This window comes from Neolamprologus brichardi, chromosome 14, assembly GCF_056152115.1.
Source record: "Neolamprologus brichardi isolate AB-2024 chromosome 14, ASM5615211v1, whole genome shotgun sequence".
Taxonomy (NCBI): domain Eukaryota; kingdom Metazoa; phylum Chordata; class Actinopteri; order Cichliformes; family Cichlidae; genus Neolamprologus; species Neolamprologus brichardi.
This window is the reverse complement of record NC_142117.1, coordinates 31,765,585-31,792,792: the sequence shown is the minus strand read 5'-3', so window position 1 is coordinate 31,792,792 and position 27,208 is coordinate 31,765,585. Positions and strand designations below refer to the sequence as shown.

Sequence of the window (27,208 nt, the reverse complement as noted above, 5' to 3'; positions counted from 1 at the left end):
TTGAGGGATGACAATACATAAATAAATAAATGCACAGGAAGTGTAAGGTCAAAACAATGCACGTAAACCTTATAAAGGCATGCTTTCAGACAACCGTATCCAGCGCATGAGTTTCTGAAATACTGAATAGGAACATAAATCATGTAAACAACAGAAGCAAGGCGATGCAGCAATCTTTTCTGACATTGGACGTAAACTGTAAACAAAACCTCTTATTCTAGTGTCGGACAAACATTCGGTAAATGAGTACAAGGTCATGTCCACAGGACACAGGCATTCAGTGCAATCAGAGTACCTGATGGAGAGAGCCATCATTTCCACTTCCTTTCAAAACACCCACCAGCGATGAAGCTAAACATAATCAACTTGTATTAACAGTAAATTTAACTCACCTAGAACCAAATCCCTATTTCAGCAGATTTCCGTACTTTATGTCTGAGGGAATGGATAAAAGAAAGCCTGCTTTATTACAATATCTTAATGTCATAAAATCCCATTTCATATAATTATTATGTGTTTCCTGACTGCGTTAGGCTCTTTAAAATAGTTTTTTACAGAATGCTTACATCCAAATAAAATTTCTAGAAATGTTATCTGGCAAAACAGACATTTGAGACAGGTGGCTATATGTAAACATGAAAAAAATACAATACAAAAAAAGGCAGTTGCTTCCTTTTGATGACTCTTAATTCTCCTCAAGACCTGAGATTATTCTCTACAATGAGAAATGAGGTAACATTGCAATCAGACTCTCGTGCTTATTTTTGATGGAAATGTAATCAGTTTGGGGTTTTTTGTCAATTGCGGTTAATTCGTTCTCTATAAAGATTTCTGTGGTGAAAACACACACAAACAATCAAAAATAATAATAAACATCAACAGAGAAAACAGCAATAGTTTCAGCTAGCTGCCAGAGCCCTGACAGCATAATCTTAAAATGCAACAAAACAGATAAATGTTTTGCAACGTCTGCACCATTTATGGCTGATTCGGCAGCAATTAAGTCCAACCATATGACAGCTACAGTACTTAATGAACTGCTCGTATTCAATGATTTCCTCTTTGGTGGTTTCTATGTAGTCTGCATGTTCACTTTGTAGGACATGTTTATAAACTGCTCAACAACAAAGAAAAGTGAACACTTGATCATCACAGCATAACACAAACTGAGCTAGACGTCAGGAATTAGACAAAACCAGCAGCACTGGAGAAGCATCAAGAAGATCCACCAAACACTGAATGATGCTGCATGTGGTGACCATACACCGCTGTCTTCTCTTATCCTTCCTTATTTTTCTGCAGTTTTGCTCTTTGCTTGTGTCACTGTCACTACTGGTAGCATGAGACTGTACCTGCACAAGTAGCCCAGCTCCCCCAGGATGGCACCAGAAGATGAGAAAAGAGGGGTCATATTAAGAGAGAACAGGGGCTAAAGCACCGGCATCAATCTAGCTGCAAAACCAGTATCTGCTCCTCAGTGCAAGGAAGAACAGGTGGAGCCAGAACCCCTCAAAATGACCTCCGGCAGTTTATTTATGTTCATGTTTTTGAACATACTGTCACAAGACAGTCTCGATATGTCTTTTTGCAGGACCTGTGCAATTCTGCCTCCCCAGACCATCACTGACCTACTGCCAACCCAGTCATGCTGGATGATGTTACAGGCAGCATAACGTTACCATTGGCATACTGGAGGTCATTTTCTAGGGCTTTGCTAGTAATCTGCACAAAGGCACAAAGGAGCAGATCTACGGCCTGTCCAGGTCTGCTCATATAACAGCCCATCTTCTCCACACTCTTGGAGTAAAAAATCATTCTGTAAGGATCAGGAATAAGCAAAGATGTATGTGAACACGTGTTAAACCTTTACCTTCTTGGAGATTTTCTTGTTGTTTCATTTGCACAAAGGCAGATTAAATTGATTAGTAATATTTTTTTTTTGCTTCCTAACCTGACAGACTAATATTCCTGAAGTTTAACTGACTTTGTTTATACTGTGATGATCAAGTGTTACCTTTTTGAGCAGTCTATTATATTAATTCATCTGAAGGGTGAAGGGCATCAACTCACCTAGTGTGAAATGTATAACGCAATGTTTTAGCTTTAATGAATCCTGTTCAAGTTAATAAGAAATTCCTTTTAAATCGCGATGCTCCACTGCCCTTCCGTGCCACTTCATCCCACTGTAGGCAATCCTAAAATATAGTTAGTTATAACTGGAAGACAGATCATGCTTTAAAGAGAGCAATACATGTACAGATTTTACAAAGTATGGTCAGGAAAACTGTTGACTGTGTTGGCAGTTCAGAAGATATAAGTTGGGTTGTTGTTGTTGTAGCCACACATTTCAGGTCAATGCTAATATGCAAGTTAAAGTAGCATGGATGATTGAGGTTAAACGGCTTGATAGTCAGTCATAAACTCCTACAATATTTCAGGATGAAAAGGATAATAAGCCCCAGAGAAGAATCTGAACATTGAGAGTAACACTGTAGGTAGTTTTGTGATTTTACTCACAAAAAGGATTTTCCTTGTCCTGGTGGATGCTGCTGGTGGGAGAGAGTGGATGGCAAAAGGCGCTTTTTGTGTTTGTTGTTGCACTTTTGATTATCATTATGTCTTGTACATCCATCATCCTGAGCGCTGGATGAGAAGATGGAGATGTAGGCGAAAACATGGAAATGAGGCACCGTGATTTTCATTCTGCTCTCCAATCAATCTACAATCTGTGGGAGTTTTTCAGTGCATCTGCTGTGTGGGGCGTTCATGTGGAGTAGGAAAATCTGAGAGAATTCCTTCTTTTAGTAACAGGTGCGATTAACAGTACAATTGGTTAGGTCAGTGGGGTTCAAACTTTAAATCACATAGGCAAGTGGATTTTCCCAACAAACAGACCTATTTGTGTTTATATAGTGTAACATCCATCCCTCTTCTGATTGAGAGAAACATTCACACAAGAGGTTTAAAACAAATGAGGCCTTCTGATTCCAGCTAAAAGCTTTTGGTGACGAGAACTTCCAGAAGAGCATCACTGGTGATACGAGTGTGGACGGGCAGGAGAGCCTTGTCCAGAGGGTGGCTGATGGATAGGGGAGGAGCTGGGGGACATGCGAGGACTCAGCTCGCCGGTCTGTAGGCGCCACAGCAGCTCCTCATTGGTGCGACTAAGGCGCTTCTTCTCATTGCTCTCCTTCTCCACGTTCACTTGCAGATTAGCATTCTCTTCAGAGAGTTGCCTAAAGTAACAAGGAAAAGGTAGAAGTGTGTGGTCACGGTTTTTTTTTCTTACTGATTTTTGCACGTTAACTGTTAAAGTTCATCACAACACAGAGAGGAAAAAGACTGAACAAGTATAGCTTGTTTGGAACAACTGTCAGGAGAAAACCTTTTCTCTAAAAAAAAAAGTATGGCAGCACAGTTCAACTTTGCAAAAATCCATCTGAACAAACTTTTCAAAAGTACTTCTGGAACAATGTCCTCTGGTCATAATGCACAGCACCATGTTTGATGAAAACCAAACACAGGATAACAGCATAGCATCAATGCCTCATATCAAGTGTCAAAGACAGTGGTGGAGTGACGATATCTGCTTATTTTTCTTATTGTCAGACAGCCAAACAAGCTTTATCAAAATTGAGTCAGGCAACAGGACAATGATCCCAAGCACAGCAGCAAATCTGCAACAGAATGGCTGAAAAAGAAAAGAGTCAAGGTGTTCCAGTGTTGGGCCACTGCTTGATTCAGTGTTAACACAGAATCCAGTCAAGGAATGGCCCATCTAAATCACACCATTTAGATGAATTATCCCTTTTCTGTTGCATCAGTTTACTGAGCTTTACCAGCATTCGTTTATGCTCTCTTAAGATAGGATCACCCAGTGTTAACACTGTGTGCTGTGATTATCTAAATGATGCAAGAGACTGATAATATTATGCACAAAACAATTATTCCAAGTTACCAGTGGTGGTTCTATAAAGTATTGAATTTCTGCATTCAGAATTATGGGTTTCATTATTGTAAATGTTTCTAAACATTAATTATGTGTAGAGTTTGCATGTTTTCTCCGTGTTCGCGTGGGTTCTCTCTGGGTGCTTCCTCCTACAGTCAGAAGACATGCAGTTAGTGGGGATAGGTTAATTGGAAACTCTAAATTGCCCATAGGTGTGAATGGTTGTCTGTGTCTATGTGTTACCCTGCGACAGACTGATGACCTGTCCAAGGTGTACCCTGCCTCTCGCCCTAACACCACTGGGATAGGCTACAGCCCCCTTGCGACCTTGAAAAGGATAAGTGGATGAGAATGGATGGATGGATGGATTAACTGACCTCTATAAACAAAAATATTCTGTATAACATAGATGAAAACTGCAACACTTCTAAGACAAGAAAGCACCAAGCACAGTTAAATCTCATGGTTGGAACTTTAATCAGCACATGTATCGATTTTCTCTGACCTGGACACAGCGAGATTCTTGTCTATTTGTTCCTTCAGGTCCTCATTCTGCTGTTGTAACACTTGTAGTTTCTCCTCCAGGAACACATTCTTTGCAGCCTGCTCAAAAAACACAGGTAACACGGTACACCACACTAAAATACTTGTGGAACGAGTGAAACAGTGGTGCAGGCTAAATGATTTGGGTTTACAAAGGAAACATTAGCGCTAATGAAAGTAGACGGGAGGTAAATGGGAAGGCTGAGTAATGATACACTTTATAACTAATGAAATCATTCATAAATCTCAGCAAGCTGCCTTGAATCATGCCAACTTAAAAGAAGTTTTAATGCACTGGATATTTTTGCAACATACTCCAGATGTTCTCTGGTAGAAACTTGAAACCTACTATTTTCTCCAGTTCTGAAATCTTCAGCTCCTGCTGATGGATTTGTTGATTTTTCATCTCCAGAACTTCTTTGAGGCTCTTCAGGTCCTCCTCAATGTGTTTATAGGGAGCCAAAGCATCCTTTTAAAAAGCATTAAAAAACACCACTGAGCTGTAAAACCAATCAACAAGTTTTTTGCTGTTAATGTTGCTACTGTCACATGAGCAGTAAGCAGTGTATCATGAAGCTCTTACCACGATCTGCTCATCTGTGCTCTTGCGGAGAGCTTCTTCAAATCGTTTTGCTCGATCTCTGAGACTACGGTTCTGAAATGTCAGTGTGTCCACCTGATCCTGATGACCGTGGATATTAAACTGTTAATGACTTAAACTATTAACTAGGTCATATTATGAATTTTTAAGGAGAACTGTTAACCTGCAGTGACAGTCTGATCTTTTCAAACTCTTCTTCCAAAGACTTCCTCTGTTGTTCATGGGCCATCTTCAAATCTGACACGAGAAACACACACCGTCATGTTTCTTGACCTGTGGTGATTCAGTGCAGGGTGGCAACAGATTTTAAATGGGGCGCTTACTCTTCACAGTCCTGGCATGCTCCTCTTGCAGAGTGGCCAGTGTATCATTGTGAGCCGTCTCCATCTCCATCAAGGACGCCTCATGGTTCTGACTCATCTCCTCAAGCTGCAGGCAACAATCACAAAAATAACTCATCAGCGCTACCCGCTGTTCACATACATGCATATATATATGAACACCATGCAACACACTATTTTCTCCCATTTGTGTTTCTCTTTAATAAATGATTCTGTTAATATTTTATAAATTAAAAAAAATTCATATTTAAAAATAACCGCTGTGATTTACTTTTGTCTTTTAGATAAACTTGTGTTTTTAGTTAAATTTCACTCTCACTTCTCATATGAGATTTGGATAAACATGGCGGTTCATATCCAGGCTGCCTAGCACAGACCTGCTCCTGCTGTTTGAAGTGTAGCTCTTCCAGCTCAGCTCGCTGCAGGGCCTGCAGACTATTCGTCTCATCCACGTGCTGTGCTTTCAGCCGCTCCTCCAGCGCTCCCAGCTCCTTCTGCTGCTGAGCCCGCAATCCCTGCAGCTCAGACTCAAAACGACGCTCCAGTTCCTCCTTCTCCTGCTGCAACTGCTCCCAGTGTGCAACACTGACAGCTGGAATAGAAACAGAATAGAAGAGACACAGACAAAAGAAAAAAAAACATCCTAAAAAGACAGGCAAGTCATTTTGACTCCACACAGTCTTAGTTTTTCTTTTTTTTTTTCACTCTTATGGTGCTATATGTCACAAGGGTAGTTTTAAAAGTAAGAAGGATAAATCTATAAAATTCTTAATATATTTTTAATTGCATTACAAGTCTGTTCTAAAGTGTGACTTGAAACTGTGTCAACATAGGAGTTTTTTTGTTGTTGTTGTTTTTTTTTTTACTTTATAGACCAGACACACACCTTAACGTTCAGTCTAAGACTAAATCTAGACTGCTGTCTGCAAAGTGAATTCCCATGGGCCATATGGTCAAACACTCGGTAATACATCATGGATTGCGAGCGATGAGTGACTCACTGCTTTCTCTCCTCCCTGTGGTGCCATAACTGTAACGCCGTATCCCACTTACCCACTTCATCACGGATTCTGGCAAGCTCCAGGGACAGTTCCCTCTCCTTCACAATGGCACTCTCACTCTGAAAAGACACACAGCAACATACATCTCTAGACCGTGCAAATGGATTTAGGTGTTTCTTGTCAGTGCAGCAGCGAAAATCAAGCATGCAAAGATCTTGCATAATAATGCAAGATCTTTGTCATAAATGCTAAAGGTGGCTGTAAGAGAGCACGACAAACAATGCTAACAGGTCGGGTTTTTAAACCTGCTCCCACCAATTTCACTACAGTTTGTTATGCTATGAAGCTCGGGTGAATAAAATGTGGATGTGTTAAAAATTTGCCCTTTTGGAAGATTTGTTTTTTTTTCAGCAAATGATGCAAAATAATTTACTCAACCGTTTTATGTAGATATTGCACTCAAGAACACAGAGAAACAGGACGCGTCAGTGCAGTGCTACTGGATATTAGGACTTCACCGATGTGATGCGTCGTGTGGAAAAAGCATTTAGGGATCTTAGATAATGACATGCATATTTTTGCTACATCTCAGAGTTGTAAAATAAATAAATAAATACAAATAAATAAAAACAACAACAGTATGCATTTTACATTGTAACGAATCCATAACCAACTACTTCTATTTACTATCATTGGCTTAAAATATGCCATGACATATTTTAGCGGTTACACATCAGACTAAAGACGAGAAATTTCACTGTCAAAATTGGGGTGTCTGCTGCTCATACATGGGTAGAGCAAAGACATAAGGAACTGTGATAACATTTTCTAAAATATATCTTCAATCATAAAAAAAATATGGTTATTATTTTCTATATACATAAAACCAAAATGTCAGCATATTACATATTGAAAACAGTAGCTTCTTTTATCAGAAAGGAGAAACTTCAGCCAGTGACAGGAGACTTTAGAACCTTATACTTTATTTTGCTCAACAGTGTTTTGTACTTTGTTAAGCACAGTTTCTTGTATAGTGTTATGGTTTAAAATAAACACATTTCGTTATATAAAGATATACTTTTGTTGTTGTTTTTTTCAGAAATAAAATCAGAAAGTAATAACTATGTAACAAAGTAACAACTTTCCGTTTGAAGACGAGGCTTAGTTTATATCAGGTCCCACTGAAGACAAAGTTAGAGAAGTAAGGCTGAGATGCTTTGGACATGTGCAGAAGAGGGATGGTGGCTATACTGGACAAAAGATGTTGAAAATGGAGCTGTCAGGTAGCAGGAAAAGAGAAAGACCACAGAGAAGATTCATGGATGTAGTCAAGGAGGACACAAAGAGTTGGTGTGACTGAAGACGATGCTAGGGATAGGATTAGAGGCAGATGATCCCTTAAAGGGAGCAGCCAAAAAAGAAAAAGAAAAATGTTATACTGTTCACAAATAGCTTGGAGAAATTAAAAATGCATCCCAAAAAGAGCTTTGGTCTAAGGGGGATAAAGAACAAAAAAATGAAGTTAATGTATGAATTGATATGCAATGGTACAACAGCTCGTATAAAGGAAAAGTTAACATTAGGCTGATTTATTTATTTATTTTTACCAGGCCTTTCTTTCTCACATTTCTGCTTCTAATTAAGCTTTAACCTCCAAGGACCTGGCGTCCACATATTTGGACATCACATTTTGGGTTATTTAGACCAAAATACTCAATTTTGCTCTACAAGGGCCTGATATCCACTTACGAGGACATTATACTGTTACTGTTCTATCAAAATTTTAAAAGAATATCCTTGTTTGTGGCTCTCATTTTTCTTACAAACAAAAATCAGGTAAAGGTTTTTACATTCATCGGGCCCCAATATGCCCAAATATCAAAGAGAAATTAAAAACTCATGCTGTGGAAGAGTTCGGGTCTTACACGACTCCCCGTACACGACTGAAGACAAAAGGGGACAGAGCCTTTCAGTCTGTTGCACCAAGGCTGTGGAACAGTTTGCCACTACAATTACGTTTGCTTGACTCTGTGGATTCTTTCAAAAAACAGTTAAAAACTCTTCTGTTCAAACAAGCCTTTTGTTGATCTACATTTTATATTTTTACATTATTTACATTTGATCTTTTACATTGTATATAATGTTTATTGATTTTACTGTTTATTTTAATATTTGTGTACAGCGCTTTGTGATTGTCTGTCTGCGAAAAGCGCTTAATAAATAAAGTTTACTTACTTACTTACTTACTTAGGAGGTTAACGCTAAATAAATAAGCAAGTTATACCATACAGCACTTGCACAGGCTATGTGTGATACATGTGTTTTCTCTCCAAAATGTGAAATGACTGCAGAAGACTTAAAAAAAAGGAGGGGGGAGAGACTGACAAGAAACAACGAAAAGGAGATAGGCAGGTGAAAAATGTATGAGACAGTAAACAGTATGTCACAGCAGTCATGATGTCACCCTCTAAGAGGTTTTACTGGGAACATGAAGTCATCAAGAAGTCTCTGCAGTGACCTCAGGAGGGTCAGCAGCTTTTTCATTTCATACGCTTTAGCTCCACCTCTGCTCCTACCCATCGATCCACGGTCCTGCCCACAAGACATTCAATTCAAATCTCTGGGGAGTGATGTGACATGCATTCTAATTTCCCCATATGATCTTCATAAAATCCATCTTTAGGATGCCCATCACGAAGGTTTTCTTTATCAGTTACACTGTTTTGCTATTTTTACAAGCTCCTTTATTAATCATCAAATATAGAAAATGACCATCATAATGAACCAAAACCCCTCAAAAAGTTCAGATATGAACAATATCCTGTTTCCACTCATATAGAAGAGAAAAAAAAACCAAGTTCTCAAATTAGAGAAGCCTAAACAAATTTTCTATATTTTTTTTTATTAATGTCTGTATTAATTACATTTTTCAGTCTGTGTTACTTTAATCTAATAAATCAAGTTATTATTACAATAATTTCACTAGAGTACAAAATATTACTAAGTTAGCTGATCTAATTAGTGGTACCACAAACAGCTTTCAGTATATTACTAAGTATATTACAAAATATTACTAAGTTAGTTGATCTAATTAGTGGTACCACAAACAGCAAAATATTACTAAGTTAGTTGATCTAATTAGTGGTACCACAAACAGCTTTCAGTGTGCAGCTGTTTTTTTTATTTAGACTTTGTCCCAAGCAGAGGAGTGCATAGTTAACACACAGGAAACTATAATATACATGTATGTATATATAATATATAATAACATATAATAAACCCAGTTAACCAGTAGGGATATAAAAAGGATGCAATGAAAACACCAAAAAAAGAAAAATCAGCATACAGCACAGTAGCAATGGCATTTTATATATATGTCCCTGCAAACTGTTATGAAATGAAAGAAGCATGCTCAGTGAGAAAGACAAGCCTGCTTTGACTCAGCATAATCATGCACAGCTTTACATTGTCTATCAGGCTCTGTCTCTAGCAAACAAGTGAACATAATCATCATATAAATAGACCCCCCCCAAACACTAAACACTTGCGAACAGCCACACATACATAGAGGCATCCTCGGTGCTGAAACAAGCTCGCTGCCTGCAGAACACTGACTGACTTTACCGTTTGGTCGAGACAGAACAGACGGAAGAAATGGAGCCTACAGCAGCAGTGGCCCATACTAGGCTAGCAGATAGCAGCAGCATCCCTTAGCCGGCTCGGGAGGCAGCAGTGACAGATGCAAGTTCCAGAAAGAAACAGTAAGGGAGACAGAGGGGGAGGGAAAGAGAGGGGAGGAGAGATGGAAAGACCAAAGCCTCACCTCGTTTCCTGGTTCGCGACCATCATTTATCCCTGCTGGAACAAAGACTGCCGGCCCCAGCCCAGCTCTGCCTGCCTTCCTCTTAAACCCCCACCAACACGCCCCGTATCACATTCATATGGATGGAAGGGAACAACACACACACACACACACACACACACACACACACACAGTCTTTTGCATGTATGAGAAAAAAATTTAGCAAAAGAAGATGGGGAGGGAGATGATCAGTGAGTAGAGAATGATAAGCTCTGATGCTCAGCTGGAAGATCATATCTACAGACACTGATGTGCATAACAGAACAAACACACTTCATTAGAAACCAAAACACTGATTTGAATAAAAACTGTCCTGCAAAAATATCTATATGCACAAATACCTCATTCAGTAAGCACAAAAACACTTCAAATCAGCTAGCTTAACCCAATATTAACCATCTAGTGACCTCTTCAATGCACTCATTACAACATAATTAAACCACATTAGCATATGTTGTCACGCATCCTAAAACAGAGTATGCACCCATGTGCAACGGCATAGAAATGCTTGGAAAGATCCACTGTTAAAATTTAGAGGGGATTCTGTCTTGCAATCAGTCTGACCAAAAGTAGAGGCAGGCCATACAGGCAGCTCTAATCTCATTAATCTTTGGTTGTAGAGCACCACCAGCGGGTGGGGCTGACAAATATATTGAATGCAAACAGAGGACTAGGAAAGGGTAAAGCAAGTACTGAATAAAAATTGGAAGAACAGAAAACACTCTGTCAGTCTCATCTGAGCAGCATACAGGAAAAGCAAGAGTGATTAAAAAAGAATATTAAATATCAAATGTGTTTCGATTCCACCGAGTCGCCCATCCAGCAGCAGCACCAGAAGAACGGACACAACAAGATATACCACACCCCCCTATCAAATGCATGCCAATATACTTCCATGTATACAAACCCACAACACATCCCAAAAGCATTCTCTTTCTTTATACTAGAAAAAAGCACCTTTGGAAATCCTCAGCATTTCACTACCAACTATCAAAAGAGGCTGCCTTTAGAGTCATTCTCAAAAGATGTCACAAGAGGGTTAAAGCAAGCGGCTCCCTTTGTGAACAAAGCAATCCTGACAACAAAAGACAGAAGCTACAGGTTTGTGCAAAGGACTGCAACACAGTGTGTAATCGCATTCTGGAGCTCACTGCAACATTTGCATTGCAGTTTTTGACTGTAACCCTACAAAACACTGCCGTTCAGTAACACGATGAATCTACAAACATATTGCAAAGGATGCAACTTTAGTGAGGAACTTGTTCTGTGTCGCATTAAAGCAAACTTGCAGGGAGATTTTAAAAGAATTGTTTGAATGCTGCTACATATCAAGATATGTTACTGTTACAGACTCATGCAGCAACGAGCAAGCTCTCTTTTCATAATTCTCAACTAAAACTCCAAGATTTTTATTCAAGAAAACATCAAATTCCTCAAATACATCAAATACTGGTTTAGCTTCAATTATTAATGCAGTCATTTTAATTTGCAAAGACAAAAAATATCTGCCTGTTTATTTTAGGTCGAGACCAAATGTTATTAGGATGGTGTAATATTTAATATTAAGGATATTGTTATACAGTGTAAAACTGCTAAATTTGGTGATTTGGTGACAAATATTTTTATTTATGTTGCCTTTTGATAATGATGATGTTGTATATTTTCTCTTTCACCCCAGGAGGAGGTTTAACGAGAATGAAATAAAGTCACAGCATTAATATCACATGTGTCATACACACGTAGTCCTATTTTAGGATTAAGAGTGAAAGAATTGGAACACTGCACTCTTACTCGGCTTTCCAAGTCTGCGGTCGACCAGGCCAGGATTGCAGAACTCTGCTAAATCTTACCTTGTGACAGAAGTGCTGGGTAGTGATGCTGAAAACATCCAGGCACAGCGAGGCTTTCTTTAACTGAGCCTGCAGAGTCTGTAGCTGCAGGGCCTGCCGCTCACATCGCTCCCGCAGCTGCTGGATCTGAGCGCGATCCACCTCCTGTGCCTTTTCGGTCTGAATGGCCCCATGAACTGCTGTTGTCCGACCACGAACTGCAGATACGCAGAACAGGCAGAAGAATATAGTATGTTGATGTACTTTTCCTCAGACTTATTATAGAAATAGAAATATATACACAAACAAAACAAACAAGTCAGTTTATGTGGATGCTGGTGTAAAAGTGTATTATATGTGTAGTATGAAAACCCTTATCACCTGCACTGTTTGGTCTGTGAGAAAAGCAGAAATTACTGATTTGTGCTGCTGTAATCTGAGCCAGCAGTACTGCTCCTGAAGGAGCCATCCTAGCATTAGAGCTACCGTGCTTTGTTGCTATGGCAACATCACGGTGCTATGGGTAAAGTCTGGGATGAAGTGCGGCGAGAGAGCAGGAGCGACACGGAATGAAAAAGTCCCTGCAAATTTTAAAGATACAGTAGCAGCTGATGGTCCTGAACAAAAAAACCTTCTTTTTACCAGTTAGAAAAAAACCAAAGAGACATCATGGTATGATAAGCACATCATGGTATGTTAAGCACACCTTATGTGCCTATAGTTTGTGTTTAAATGTATGCGGTGTGACAGGGCTGACTCACCAGGGGATTGTGGCTTGGGAGAAACCACTGCAAGTCTTTTAGGGGAGGACTTTGGTGACAGCTCAGCCTCTGCATCCTTCTGTAAATCTCTCCTAGTCGCTGTGTAACAAAAAAGGTGTTATTTTCTTTGTAATACACAGAATTAAAACATAAGACAGACATTTATTTTGGTTTTATCTCATAGGAAGTATTTGCCTAAATATTGGTTAACCTGTACTTCTGCTACACTACTTCTGTTTTTTTAATACAGACAAAACTTTGACACAAAACATGAATAACATTATAAAATAACACCACTTTTTTATATTGAATAAAATATGATACACATGTGACTGATTAAATGAAATCCTCGATATAAAGGGATTTTTTTTGTAGAATATTTTTTGTAGAATATTGTTCATCCCTCCAACAGAGTTCCTGGGAAAAGCAGATTTAATGCCTAGGCATGGAAACTGGTAGTAAAAACAAACAACAACTTTGTTTTGCTTTTTCCTTAAAATTAATCAAATCAGTGAATAACTGAAAGCATAAAAAATGGCTGAAATAAAGACTCAGCGATCACTGTAGGACAGTGACCACTAGCTGGAGTTACTGCTTCACTTGTTGACACAGTTTCTGTTGTGGAAAGATGGGGCGACTGGTGGTTCACCCAGAAATGCAAACTGTCGCCACAGGATGGCGCTGATGCTCCACATTCACTGCAAAGACGCCAACATGAGCACCACTGTGCATTAGCTAACAATCAAGACGCCCACAAGACCAGAGGGGGAGTATAGGCTACTGTATGATACTGTATCCCTGCTGTGATGCAATGCTAGGCAACAGTTTGGAAACACAGCACATGAATAAGTAGTCCTAAATACTATTTATTATTTTCTACTCATTTTAGTCCTAAATCAGAAGCTTGATAAGCAAACTGAGCTGAACAATGGACAATAAAAGCAAATAAATGAGTAAACACTCAATCATAGTCATTATGCTCTCAACTACAATCATAATTAGCAACATTGCAAAAAAAAAAAAAATCATTGCTTGAGTACAAAAAGCACAGCTGTGTTTATTGTTTCTAGCTCAACTTCTTGCCCATGTACAGGACTGTAGCTCAAATCAGCACAGACAAACTGTCCTGTCTTCCTGGTTTTACTTAAAACTCCACAATAACCTTTAAAACTCAGACATTTCTCTAAGCAGCTGTGTGGGAATAGGTGGGGCTTATACTGAGGAATGAAATCAAACGTGAATTTCTATCACACATACACAAATTGAGCCCAATCGTTTGGTTCCTCTGGCTTTGTGCAAGAGTGCTGTACCTAGTGGGGAGCAGTGCCGTGGTGGCAGATTGCGCCGCTGGAGGCTGGGGGCATTAGGAGGGTGAGGACAGCTCTGAGCAGGGGAGGCTTCTCTGGTTGGTGCTGTGGCTTTATGTTGAGGTGTGTCATCGCTGCCACTGCTGGGATCTACATGAGAAAAGAAAAACATGCTCAGGGACTGTGGCAAAAATCACACAATGTTGCTATTTATATATGTACGAAATATGTTTTTATTTAAAAGCTGCAATTTTCTCACCTCCCGAATGTGATTAAGCCTATGTAAGGCAGTCAGTGTGCTCGCTCTAGCGCTGACTCTTAATATATGGGTCATTTCCTAAAAATATCAGTGAGTGAGTCTCACCTGACCGCCACAGGATTAGTGAATTTTATTTTGTAGACAATTTCCTCATATTTAAGTAATGCATGCAAAAATTTCCCTTCATTCTATGAAAATTTCAAGCTGTTAGAAATTTGGTGCTCTTCAGGTCGCCATATTTTTCCAGCATTTTCTGAACTCTTACTTAAATAAAATTTAAACGCTGCCACCACACAATTTCTTTTCTACTTTTTTACCTATTTTTCTCCCTATAACTTTGAGCATTACTCAGTGGGTTATATCACAGTTTCAAAAAGAAAACTCAACCCAATATAATGTCTACTAAATTGTAATAAAAGCAAGCAAGTCACCATGGACAAAACAAGTTATAGCATTTAAAAGGTTGTCTTTACCTGTATATTAATAACTTCTAGTTGTGCTAAGAATTATGTTGCATATCTAATGACGAAAAAGAAAGAAAAAACATTAGATTCTGAGGAAATGGCTAAGATAGCTATCAAATATTTCACCTTGGCCAACGTAGATATTTTGACGTTGACTACAAAAACTGAATTATTCATGTTTTGCAGGTATGACATATCTTTGTGGCTAATTTATGACTGCGAGCTTTTTGTTTCTTCCTATTAAAAGGGAGTTTTTCCTTCCCACAGTTTGACTTGAATGTTTTAGCCCCTGTGACCCTCTGTAAAGGTGTGAGTTGTTAAATGCTGGATCGCTTTCAATCACTTCATGTCTCAGTGGATTACGGTACAGTCACATGTACAATTTTGGGAAATACCTGACTATGCAAACTAATAGGTATAGAGCCAGCCATGGCCTATAGTAAATGATGTTCTTGTTTCTTAACACAAAAGATTTGATTTGGTTTAGCAATACTGAGGGAATTCTCAGCGCCATTTGAAAATGAAAAACTGTGGAATGATGGCATTAAAGCTTTTAACTGTCAATTCCATGCACGTTTCAGATCATTACACTCTTTCCTAATGGAGTTTTGGTTCTTTTTTGCTTTGTTTTGTTTTTTCTGGTAAATTGCACACTCTCATCAAGATTCGCAAAAAACAGGGTGCTGTAAACATAGTAATTATTCATAAGAGCTGCTGTTATGCCTCTAGCTTTTATGGAAATGAAAGGCTGAGGAACAGTGCAGCTGAAACATCCTCTAAATAATCACAATGAAATTATGATAGTTTCTACATATTTTTGCATGCTGTATACAGTATGCATTTCTCAGATATAAACCTTTAACTTTATACTAGTCAAAAAAATTCCATCAGTGCATAAATGATGGAATTTACTTTGTCGTTATAAGTGAAGAGTCAAACCAAAGAGCTTTAATTACTAATCATAAAATATTCAGCAGCTCAGTCAATGGTAGTGCTGACACAAACTCTATTGGTAATATAACACTTTTGAAGAGGAAAGGATAGCTTTGTGCCCTTGAATTAAAATACCATCACACTGATCTAATAATGTCAAATTGTGACCCAAGGAGGCTGCAGACATTCAAAAAACATTAAGCTGTTGTGATACATACATGTGTGTATATATATATATATATATATATATTAGCACATTTTATTGATACAAAGGACAGTATAGCATAAACACAGATTAGAGGAGGACATTAAATCACTTTTGATGTAAAAATGCCAAGGCTCTGTGCAACACGTCTAGTGATGCTTTCCAATGCAGCAGCATGCAGCAGCATGAATACACCAGGGAGAGTCAGCAGATTTTTTTCCTTTCTTTTTTTTTCCTTTTCCCAAAGGTGACCTACTGAAATGGAGACGAAGCCAAGAAAAAGATTGGCTAAAGGAGACGGCCGAAGGCTGACTCACACTGCTAAATGCTTCTTTCTAGCGTGCATGTACAATACAAATCCACCCCCTGTAGTAAGAATCCTCTGATCAGCACCAATGAGGACTCTGCTTGTGACTAATTTGCAAGCAGCAAGAATAGACAAGCTAATAACATTCAGAACAAATGTGCCTCTGGGCCGTGTGGCAGTGATAAAGAACTGGTGACAGAAAAATAGAAAGAAAGGTCTGTGTTACTTTACAGTCAGCATACTGTGTAATACGTTCCTCCTGATTGAACTACACCAGCGAATTAATTATTTCACCAGACCTGAGCATCATGATGACAAGGAGCTGCTTGTTCCTGCTTGTAGCTGCATTTGGGGCTTATGGTTATAGCGTGGTGCAGTCTGAGCCAACAGCCTAAAGGGAAACACTGTGGTGCAAGCAGACAGTTGTGTATGCCATCTGAGCTGCTGCTTCCAAGTATTTTACAATCTGGCAGATACTGAATTTGTTCAAATGTACACAAATCTGCTTCAGTTTACATATCTAAAAAGATTACAGAGCCACTGGCAGTCAAGTTGGGCATCCTCATATCAATGTTGAGTTGAACTGTAGTTGTTTTCTTGAGAATCAGTGGTACTGTATACACCAACTAATTAAGAGTACTATTGCTACAATTTCTAAGGATAGGCAGGATTCAGCTGTCAAAGACTGGAATAAATGTAGTGATGTTTAAGCAAAGGACAACATTAACCTGTAATTATATATGACAATGAGCAAAGACAGCATTCATGATTAAACTCATACAATAGATAAAAATTAATGACCTTACCAGAGTGCGAAATCTTATTTTCATCTGATGTCTATCAGTTTAAATTAAATTTACCAGAGAAGTTTGCAAGCTTGTCTTAAAGAGCCGCTTTCTCTGATATTCTTTATATTTTCTGTTACTGTTACTATTATTTTTACCATGACTGGTCTGTATTAAGCTGTTGCTTTGTTGCTTATGTGTTTCTTTTCAGTGTTTCAGGTTTCTGGGGTAGCCTTTATGAAACTGGATGCTATTGGTTCCAGCTTCTCCAGAGGCGGTTTATATTGTAAGGTAAAGACCCTACATCAGGGGTGCCCAACTTCAGGCTTCAAGGGCCGGTGTACTGCATGCTTTAGATATCACCGGAGAACTTCAAGAGACGTTGAGGAGGCAATTTAACAATTTAAATCAGCTGTGTTGGATCGAGGACACATCTAAAACCTGCAGGACACCGGCCCTTGAGGCCTGGAGTTGGACACCGCTGCCCTACATTATTACAAAGAAAATAAAATCATTGTATTTAAAATAGAAGAATCATTATTTATCACTACTTTTAGTGAATCACTTTCAATGGCTGCTATTGCATTATTTGCTTTGGTTTTACACCCAGAACATAACCATATATCTAAACATTTCCTAAACAATGGTCAGTTTGTGTAACGTCTATGAATCAGCAGACAACACACATGGCCTGCTCATATTTAGCAAAACCTTTTTTGGTAATAAAACAATGTCTTGTTAACCGACACTTTCGTTCCTGACACTTTGCTGACATCTCGTTCACACACAGAGATAATTACGTTGCCAGGTGAATTTTGCTGTCATTGCTTTATGCAGATGAGGACTGGGGAATATTTCAGTGATGGTACTGCAATATGCATTGGGAATTCTGCAGTATGCAGGCTGAGCACAGGCAGCAGAGGGAGAGAGAGTAACTTTCTTCTCCGAGGCTCTGTGCTGCAGCGGCTTACAAATGCAGAATTCTGACAAATGATTGAAAATGAAACAAAATGAGCAGCTGTTACTATAGTAACTGGGGATAGACCAGCCACACCTGCTGGTGAACTAATAAGGAGATGCAGATGTAGTAAAACATTGGTGTGGGGTAACCTTTTATTTAGGCAGAGTAGCAGTAAAAACAGTATTAGTCTAATTCATAAAAAAATGAGTTGAGTGGACATAACTTACACTGAGAACCTCGGCCTGGGTCACTGTGGGTGCTTTCATTAGACTGGTTGCTGGATACAGATGAGACACTGGAGCTCCGGACAAATCCTAGAGAAGCCAGACGGGCAGCTGGAAGGGCAGAGAAGCCTGGAGGACGAAGGCCAGACTGGCCTGATTTGAGCAGGAGGCTTTTTGGCGTAGTTTCTGGACCTGCCCTCCTGGGCTCTCCTAAAGGTAGAAAAACAAGTAAAAAAAAAAACCAAGAAAAAAACCTTTAAAAAACTGATTTAGTTTATACTGAAATAAAATGAATAAATAAAAGAGGAAGATTACATATATATAGATATATAAACATTATTCAATGACTAAATTCCACATAAATAAGAAAGCAGCATATGTGCAACCAGCCAAGAGTATCATTTATAATGTAAGAAGGCAAAATTATGCAGTGCGAGCTGGTAGCATGTGCAAGTTACACTAACTTCAAATGCTTTGCACTTCAAAGAGTTGAGGTGCCAAAAGCCAAGGCTCATCCATAAGCATGACAGGAAAAAAATTAGGTGAATCATTCAGCAAGCCCAAGAAGCTTGTTGAATAAATAACTCTACAGCTCGACATCTACGCGATGGGAGAGTGAGGAGAATACTGAAGTAGGCAGAGAGAGATGAGAGAAATCTGTTGAAATGATTTCCCAAGATTTGACCTAATCATCTAACCACACTGGGTTTTTTTAACGTAAGCATACACAAATACATCTTGTGTTAAATTTTGAACATTCCCAAAACAACCTTTGAAAATGCAGCTGTCTCTGATACTAAAAATGCAACTAACATTTCAGTTCACTTTTGAGTCAATTTGCCAAAACGTTACCATCTCACCTGCCAGATCTTGTTGGCCTGGAGTGGACACTTTGGCAGCCAGATATTGTGAGGGACCTGACCTTTGACCTGCCTGCTGAACTCTTGGCTTGGCTGCAGGCTGCCTGGTGACTGCACCTAGCCCAAGCTGAGGTCTCAGGGTTCTTGGCGAGCGGTAGACACTACCTCCTTCAGGGGAAACATGCTGCTGAAGGACATCATCACCAACAAAACCAGTTACTATAACATCATTCACATTCTAGACTGATGGACAGCAAGGTACCATATGATAGGTTTGATTCATGTATTATTAAGTTAGGCACTTTGGTTTTGTGTGATAATACATCTAATCTATTACCACTCCGTTACTGTTTGTGGTGCAATGTGAGCCAGTACGTGACCATATTAATCTAAAACACAGCATGTGCAGTGTAGCTGGAACTGACCAATCTGCATGAACAATTAAAGGGTTAAAAATGCTTTCAGGTTGAGCCACCATCATGCTAAATTGGAATACTTGTACCACACCATAAGCCGAGTCGTGTGAACATATCAAAACAAAAGTCCGCTTCTCACCTCTTGAAGATATTTCTCTGATGCCTCCTGGAAGTTGTCTGACTTTCCACTCCTTTGAGGGATAGTGCTGCTTGGAGTTTTTACTCCAGTCACAGCAACACCTGGAGGATAGTATCCTGTCTTCTGCATCTCCTGTCGATATCTGTCAAATAGCAGGTTTGAGGAACAGAGCACTGGTGTGGATTTCGTTTGAGAAGCAACCTTTGGATCTTTGAGAGCTGGTGGGTTGGAGTAAGAGGGTAATCTTGTGTGTGTGGAGGCTTCATTTAGTGCATCGGTGAGTGGTGGTTTTGCTTGAGTATTCTTTCGAACATACGTGATGATTTTTGGCCGCACGTTTTTGGGCTTCTGAGGGGGCGAAGATCTCCTGGGTTCGGACTCCTTCTGTTGAGGCATGATAGGTTTGGGGATTCCACTGCTCAAACTCGTCTTAGCATGTGGCTTGATAGTTTGACTTATTCCTCTTTGAGAGGAGTCACTGCGCTCCAGGCTCAGTGCCCTGATGCCCTGGACCTTAGCTGGAGAACCACTAGGTCGTCTCTTAGGTGACGAAGAGGAGGTGGTTTTAGGGGATGTAGGAGTTGCTGGTCGACTGGGGCTTCCCCATGGCTTCCTCCTTTCTAGACTTGAAGAGCTGTGAGTGGTGGTGTTCTCAAAGGAGCCCTGCTTTTTTAAGGTGTTATCAAAAGAGAGCTGCTTCTTTAAAGAATTCTCAAATGAAGGCTGCTTTTTCAGACTCTTATCAAAAGAGCTTTGTTTCTTCAGTGTGTTATCAAATGAGTCTTGTTTCTTTATGGCTTTAGGTTCAACACATGACTGAGTCCCCTTTGTACCTGTTCTGAGAGCCCTGTAGTTCACATCAGGGGTTTCATCCGCTTGTGTGCTTTTATCTATTTTAGCATTGCTTTCTTTTTGACATTTTGTCGGAGAGGTTAAAGCCTTGTGCTGAGTACAATTTACCTCCAAAACACTACCCTTTGCTTCATTTCTATGGTTATTATTTGTCCCGGGCTTGCCACTGACATCATGTGCCTGTGATACAGCATCATCTGACTGAACTGCTGAATTCCAATTCATATCTACATCTTTCTGGGTTATTGTGCTTTTTCTAGCAAAAAGAGAAGAATCATCAACTATTTGAGAGGCCTTGCCTCTCTCAGAGATAGTGGTGCAAATCTGGGAAGTGAGGTCCTCTGAGATGGTTGAATGAGGACCAGAGGCAATATGCCAGGAGTCTGTCATCTGGTTCTTGCCAACAGTGTCCATGGCAGTGGCCATGCTTGAAATGGTGGACAGACAGGACACAAAGACATCAGTTTCAGAGCTTAACTCAGTCTTGGAAGCTTCTCTGCTCTCAGAGACATGAGAGCCATTGGATTCTTGCTCACTGGCACCGTTCAGAATTGACTTCCTTTCTTCCCTGCCCTTATAATCTATCGCCTCTTCTGCTGTGGATTTTCTGCATGATGACGGCTGTTCTTGAAGCTCCTTCCGCTCTGCAAGCCCAACAAAGTCCTCTTCCTCCTCAACAAGATAAGCCTCCAACTCCTGACACTCTAACATCTCAAATTCAGCCAGCTCAGGGTCATCACACTGAGAGTCTGTGCCCCAGATGATGACTTTGTCTTGCTCTGCTGTTTCAGTTATCAATCCTGACAGACAGCCAGTATCCCCAGTTCTCCCACCATCTTCTGTCCGAATGTCATTGGCATTGGCGTCGCCATCAGCCAGCATGCCACCCTGCTGGTTGTTATTCCTTAACTCCCCCACACCAAAGGGCTCTTCTCGCTCACACATTATGAAATCAGCTCTGAGTTTGTGGCAGCCTCAAGAGCACTTAAAAGAAATCATCATCATCGTCAAGCATCAAAAAGTCTGTCTGCCCATCAAGCTGTCCTACTGGCAGAGCAGGAGCCTATTTTCAGTAAATCAGAAATGTGAATGTTGAATGTCATGTCTAATTTGGAGCATGGGTCTTCACAACGTCTGAGGTCCTTATCCTGCATAAAAACAGCAGATAACAAGTAAAGAAAATATACTGATGACTTAAAAACAATATTCAACAGGTATATTTAAAAAACTGTGCCATCTTATAATAATTTAAATCTTTCAGCCTGTTTCATCATAAAACCATGAAATAAAGTGAGGTTTTTGGGGGTGGCAGTGAAAGATGTGTAGAAGCACAGAAGGTAATGTAGGCTAGACCAGCAGGAGAAATCACAGTTAACCTCTTACAAACACAGCAACGAGTGATTTAGCCAGCATAAACAATATTTATATTATTAAGTGTAATTTTTTACACTTCTTTGTAGCTCAAAAAACCTTAATGGGTGTTTCTGTATATGAAACAGCTGAGGTCATATGATAACTTAATGGTTACAGCTTTTGTAAGAAAATTCTCAGGCCCAGTGTGGGATAACCTCAGGCCTGTTGGGCTCCCAGGATTGCAAAATCCTACAGTGGTGAAAACCAGGAATCTTTTCTGCATTTATTCCTAAATGTTAAACATGCCAAACATCTTGTTTATTTTGTTTCTGACTGAAATGTTGTCAAGGATCCAGAATTTTTTTGCAGCACTCTTGTGAAGAGCTGTATTCACAAATCTGACTCTTAAAAAAATGACATTAGTGAATTAGCTCTTAGCTGGCAACCGGTCTCTCTCTAGCTTTAGGAATGCGAGTGAATTCAGCAGACAAGATAATATGCTCCTTGGAATATATGTTACAGGTGGGAACAACTTTGTGGTTAAACAAGACAGAAACTGATTCTAGAACAAGAGCTACAGAGAAGAAGGTACAAACAGAAAACATTAGCCGAAAAAAATTACTTGTATTGAATTATATAACTCCCTGATCTAACTAGAGACTGCTAAGTTTAAAATACAATTAGGGACAAGGGAAAAAAGGAATGACTATCTTCCGGCCACAGTGAACTATCCGGGGGGAAAAAATAACAACCAGACAAGCTTAAGTACGCTGACAAAAAAAGCAAATTCTGCCTTTGGAGGGAAAATACAATGACACTGTCTCTTGTTTATGGACACTATCATTATTGTTCTGTCTTTATGACAGTCAGATGCAAACCAGCATGACAGTGTCGATGTTACATTTGACCTTCATAATGGAATTGTTTTCTTATATTTTATGTTTCTGATTATCCGTGTGCCTTGAGTTACTGAGATTGTCTTTTGTGAATACTTTTGAGATACTTGCATTAACAAATACACATTATTTCTGTTATCCCTTTTCTGCACCATCTATTGCTTGCAACAACAAAAAAAACAAAAACAAAAAACATCCAAGAACCTCTTTTTTGTCCAATCAGCTGAGTGACTGTGGACTTTTTACCTCCACAACTTTTACAGTGTTTATGATGGGCCACCTCTAAACTGCCAAGTACTACTGAGGCTTTTACAAGCTCTCATGACCCAACTGTCTGCTTCTGCACTTCTAAAATCCTTTAATAGGCTGCTTGATGTATGATTTTATTTAAAACTGACAAAAATAGACAAATAAATAAATATAATATTTCAGCCTTCATGATATTTAACCCTTTCCTTCATTAAGGGAGATCTATATGTAAACTTTGTATTTCGAAGAGCTTTAAACTGTCAACATGAATTTTAAGTTTGTTGATATGTTACCAAAATCTGGAAGTTCTGCCAAATCTGCTTCCCCCATCTCCCATCATTCAGCTGGCTGCCCTGCCACCTGCACGCTCAGATTAAGAGCTATGCCACTTCCTTTAATTGTCCTGCAATTTTAGTCAGCCAGCAGGTACCATAATTGCTCAGAGAGTTTCTACTAATCCACTATGAGAAATGTGAATGAAATGTCCTGTGTGGACCCTTCGTAAAGGACAGAGATTACTGACAGGCCCTTTGATCTTAAGCAGCAACTCTTTTTTTGCAGAGAAATTGCACATGCTGTTATCACCTCATCATGCCTTTCCCATTATCCAGTTGTGGTTGACAAGTTCATCTAGCACAAAAAATTAAATTCCAAGAAAATTTCCAATTAAAGTAAAGAAATTTAAACCTACTAGGAAGAAAACTGACTGCCTGCTGCTCCATCTCAGGCATTTGCTCTGCATTTGTGTCCTAATAAATTCACTTACGCAGCAGGAAATAGCATGTCGTTTCCCTGTGCTGTTGCCTGTTATTAGAGTTTGATGTGTGCTTAGAACAAGTCAACTTTTGTAAACTTGACAAGAAAAGCAGAGAGGGTCTACAGACAGAAGTGTCCGTTTGCAACATAAGCTAAAACATCGCACTAAATGCTGCTTCAGCACATGCTCTGCACAACAGAGACAGCACACCTGCATTTACTGCAGTGATTACTGTTAAACCACACTGAGACACAAAATCTCTCAGTGCAGGTAGACAAAACACTGGTGCTACTAACAAATTTTTTCCTTGTTGAATGTTTCCAGACACGTGCTATAAAATATTGTTTTTAAGAGAAAGGCTGCAACCCAACCTGCTAACACAACTGTTTCTGCTGCAGCCATCAGCCTTAAATTGATTTCCAGCTCTAAATCGGTTAAGTGCAGACCTCAGCATGGACACTATGGTACAGTTATCTGCACAGCAGTGACATGATGGATATGGTGCATTTGTTGAGTTTTATATAACTGCATTTGTTAATATTTGATCTAGAAAGTAGTGAAATATCATCGATCAAAGTTATGTTGGGAGTGATAACTTGTGCAAATGGAAATTTTAGGTGTAAAGAATCATAAATTACATTTATAAAAAGAAAGGAGAAATGGGCCTTCATCCTCTAGCCAGACCTGGGAGTGGAGTTTAACAGCCCACAAAAAACACATTTAAGTGTTACCCAGTGGGTAACACTACCAGGTATGGGTTTGGAGTCAACTGCACATTACCTTTACCTGCTACCGAGCTTAGAGACCCGTTTCTGGATTCTGCCTGGGGAACAGGACAGTCATCTGGCTAGGGACATTAAATCTGGGTAGGACTTGTTCAAGGCCTTGCAGTTAAAGGTTCAACAACCTAAGAACTTGCTGTTAAGATATAAGTACAAAAGGAGGGCATCATGTGGAAGAAGGAGAGCTTTCAGGATTACCTGACCCAGGGGTGCATTAAAAACAGAGACAGATATTGGGAGAGGAGACAGGCTGTTACTTTAGCATTTGCTAAAGCAAAAGATTTAGGAGAAGTTCAGGAAGGCTACAGAGTTAGACTTTCAATTCTTCATTTTACGTCAAGTTTACACATGTTTGTATAGAGTTGTAGAGTTAGAGAAGGTATTCAAATGTGTTTGGAGAACCCTGTTGTCTTTTGCAGCAGTGCAGACTGTAAGGTTTGTATCTATGAGCCATCCAATTCTTTTATAAGTAAAGCAATAGCTGTGACTGCATTCAAAACACAAGGCCCAACATCGTTTTAGTCAGGGTTAGACACTGGCAAGTTTGCTTCTTGTCTTCATTCCTGTTTGTGATATTTATGGACCAGCACTGAAAATGCAGCCAGTGTGAGGAGGGCGTTGGGAATGGGAACAACAGTGATGTGTCTCTAATCTTTGTAGATGACATATGTTGACTTCACCATGTCATGACCTTCAGCACACCAAGTTCGTTTGCAACCAAATGCTGCTGGCCCAAGTGAAGTATTGAAGTATTTCAGGATGTTGTTAACAAGTGATGGCAAACTGGAGCTGGAAATGGACAAACTGATTGGTGAGGCTTATGCGTGATCCCCCAGAAAGAAAAGGAAATGGAGAGACAAGTGTGTGCTGCAACTGTTACCTGACTTTGGTAAGTGAAAGTAAAAGGAATGGTTGGATTTACAAGAAACACCAGAATCCTTTAGAGCTCAAGTTTGCTTTGTTCGGGTCATTTGAAAGTGATTAGATCCAGTTACAAGAGACGTACTGTAAAATCTTCTGATTTCATACATGAACTAACTTTTCTTCTTTATGTCTCTCATTCAGCTTCATTCTATTCACAAGTTTTCTGGGTTTGAAGGACATTTGCCACTTTCTTCCTGTTCCGTTTCCTGGTATCACTTATAGTACTATTCAACACTCGGGCAGTCAGTTTTTATGCTACTGCAAAGTTCAAGTGACATCATAACAGTACAAGAGAGAACAGGGAAATTTATAGCTGTACCACTAAAATGCTTCCCCCATCTCCCATCATTCAGCTGGCTGCCCTGCCACCTGCCTGCTAATATTCAGGCAACACCTTTGAAGAGGCCACTGAGAAAATCTGTGCATCCAAGCCTCGCAGGAGTACTTATGTTAAGATGTGCCCGCACAGCTTGTTTTGCTCTGTGAAATAGAAGCTGTGTCAGCTTCTGTTTTGTGTCAGCTGTCTCATGCAGCTGCTTGCCGGTCCTCACAGATGTGGGCCTTCATTTGTTTACCAAGCCTCACTTGATGCTTAATCTAGATCCCTCATGAAAAATTGAAGATGAGTGAAAATGGAGGCAGCAGTCTCTCTCTCAATTTAATGCTTCAGTGCCCCTGACTTCTTTGTGCAACCACCTAAAGCTCACATAAGATTTGCTTTTTCATACACATGGCAAAGGTTTGCCTTGAAAAACTACAAATGAATGCTTCACAGGCTGCAAAAACCCACAAAATTATATCATGTGGAAGCAAATTCAAATGCTTCTTACATAAATGAACAAATATGTAGTAACAGCACCTTTTGTGTTCAGTTTATAAAATCTCCAGGCTTCCGGTAAGACGATCGAGGCCTTACTGGCTGTGCATGCTGCCCACTGGCCCTCAGCATTTTATGGTCACATCTTACATAATCCAGTACAACTCAGGCCTTTTCAATAAATGTCACCACTCAAGCCACACCAACAGAAATCTGTCACTTCACTATTACTAATGCACATTCATGCTGCTCTGGGTACCTTGTTCCTCACACTAGGAAACTATTTTTGTTCAAAGGGAAAAATACAGAAAGAGGAAGGACCGGCTTTGCTGATTTTAGAAAAGACAAAAAACATAAGATGTGGGGGACACAATAAATAAAACATGGTGTGACTCCACATACACATTTTGAGGTGAGAGCAATTGTGCTGAGGTTACCTTTTCAAAGCTTGGTATGCAAACGCTATATTAGAATCTGCACCCCTGGAAACGATTAGAAAATGACTTGAAAACAACCTTATTAGAAACACAACAGGATCATCCGCAGTCTCGAGTAGATGCAGCAGGGTCAATAAATGCAGTTATCACTGCCGCTGATCGGAGATTGAGAGGGAGACAGCAAACGCCTTCTGTTCCCCTTGTGAAATGAAATTTCTTACCGGTTTAATTCAGGTGAATCTGGAGAAGAGCCCGTCAGCGAAGAGCTGATGAAGAATGATTGAGACATCCAGTTTAAGCCGAGATGAAGAGGGTACAGTCTGCATCATCGCTGGAAAACAGGGAGGAGAGGAGACGAGAGGAGATTGAACAAAATGGACTCGGGTCGCCCCCT

General features: G+C 39.7%; 1 protein-coding gene across 3 annotated transcripts; it reads right to left on the bottom strand.

Annotated features, from left to right (window-relative positions):
* Positions 1 to 1,790: 1,790 nt before the first annotated feature.
* On the bottom strand, positions 1,791 to 27,172 carry mtus2b (microtubule associated tumor suppressor candidate 2b). 3 transcript variants are annotated; one of them, XM_087851124.1, is made up of 15 exons: positions 27,036 to 27,172; positions 19,748 to 21,747; positions 19,193 to 19,379; positions 18,336 to 18,542; positions 14,198 to 14,344; positions 12,888 to 12,986; positions 12,148 to 12,344; positions 6,488 to 6,554; positions 5,812 to 6,026; positions 5,417 to 5,522; positions 5,257 to 5,330; positions 5,076 to 5,174; positions 4,842 to 4,961; positions 4,455 to 4,555; positions 1,791 to 3,236 (listed from the first exon to the last, which is right to left on the bottom strand). In XM_087851124.1, the coding sequence occupies exons 2-15, from the start codon at positions 21,542 to 21,544 to the stop codon at positions 3,029 to 3,031; spliced, it is 3,624 nt and encodes a 1,207-aa protein (XP_087707250.1). In that variant the 5' UTR covers positions 21,545 to 21,747; positions 27,036 to 27,172; the 3' UTR covers positions 1,791 to 3,028. The 3 variants fall into 3 exon arrangements, with proteins under 3 accessions (XP_087707250.1, XP_087707252.1, XP_087707251.1); XM_087851126.1 differs by having other exon boundaries at positions 4,455 to 4,552; XM_087851125.1 differs by having other exon boundaries at positions 19,193 to 19,376.
* Positions 27,173 to 27,208: the final 36 nt, after the last annotated feature.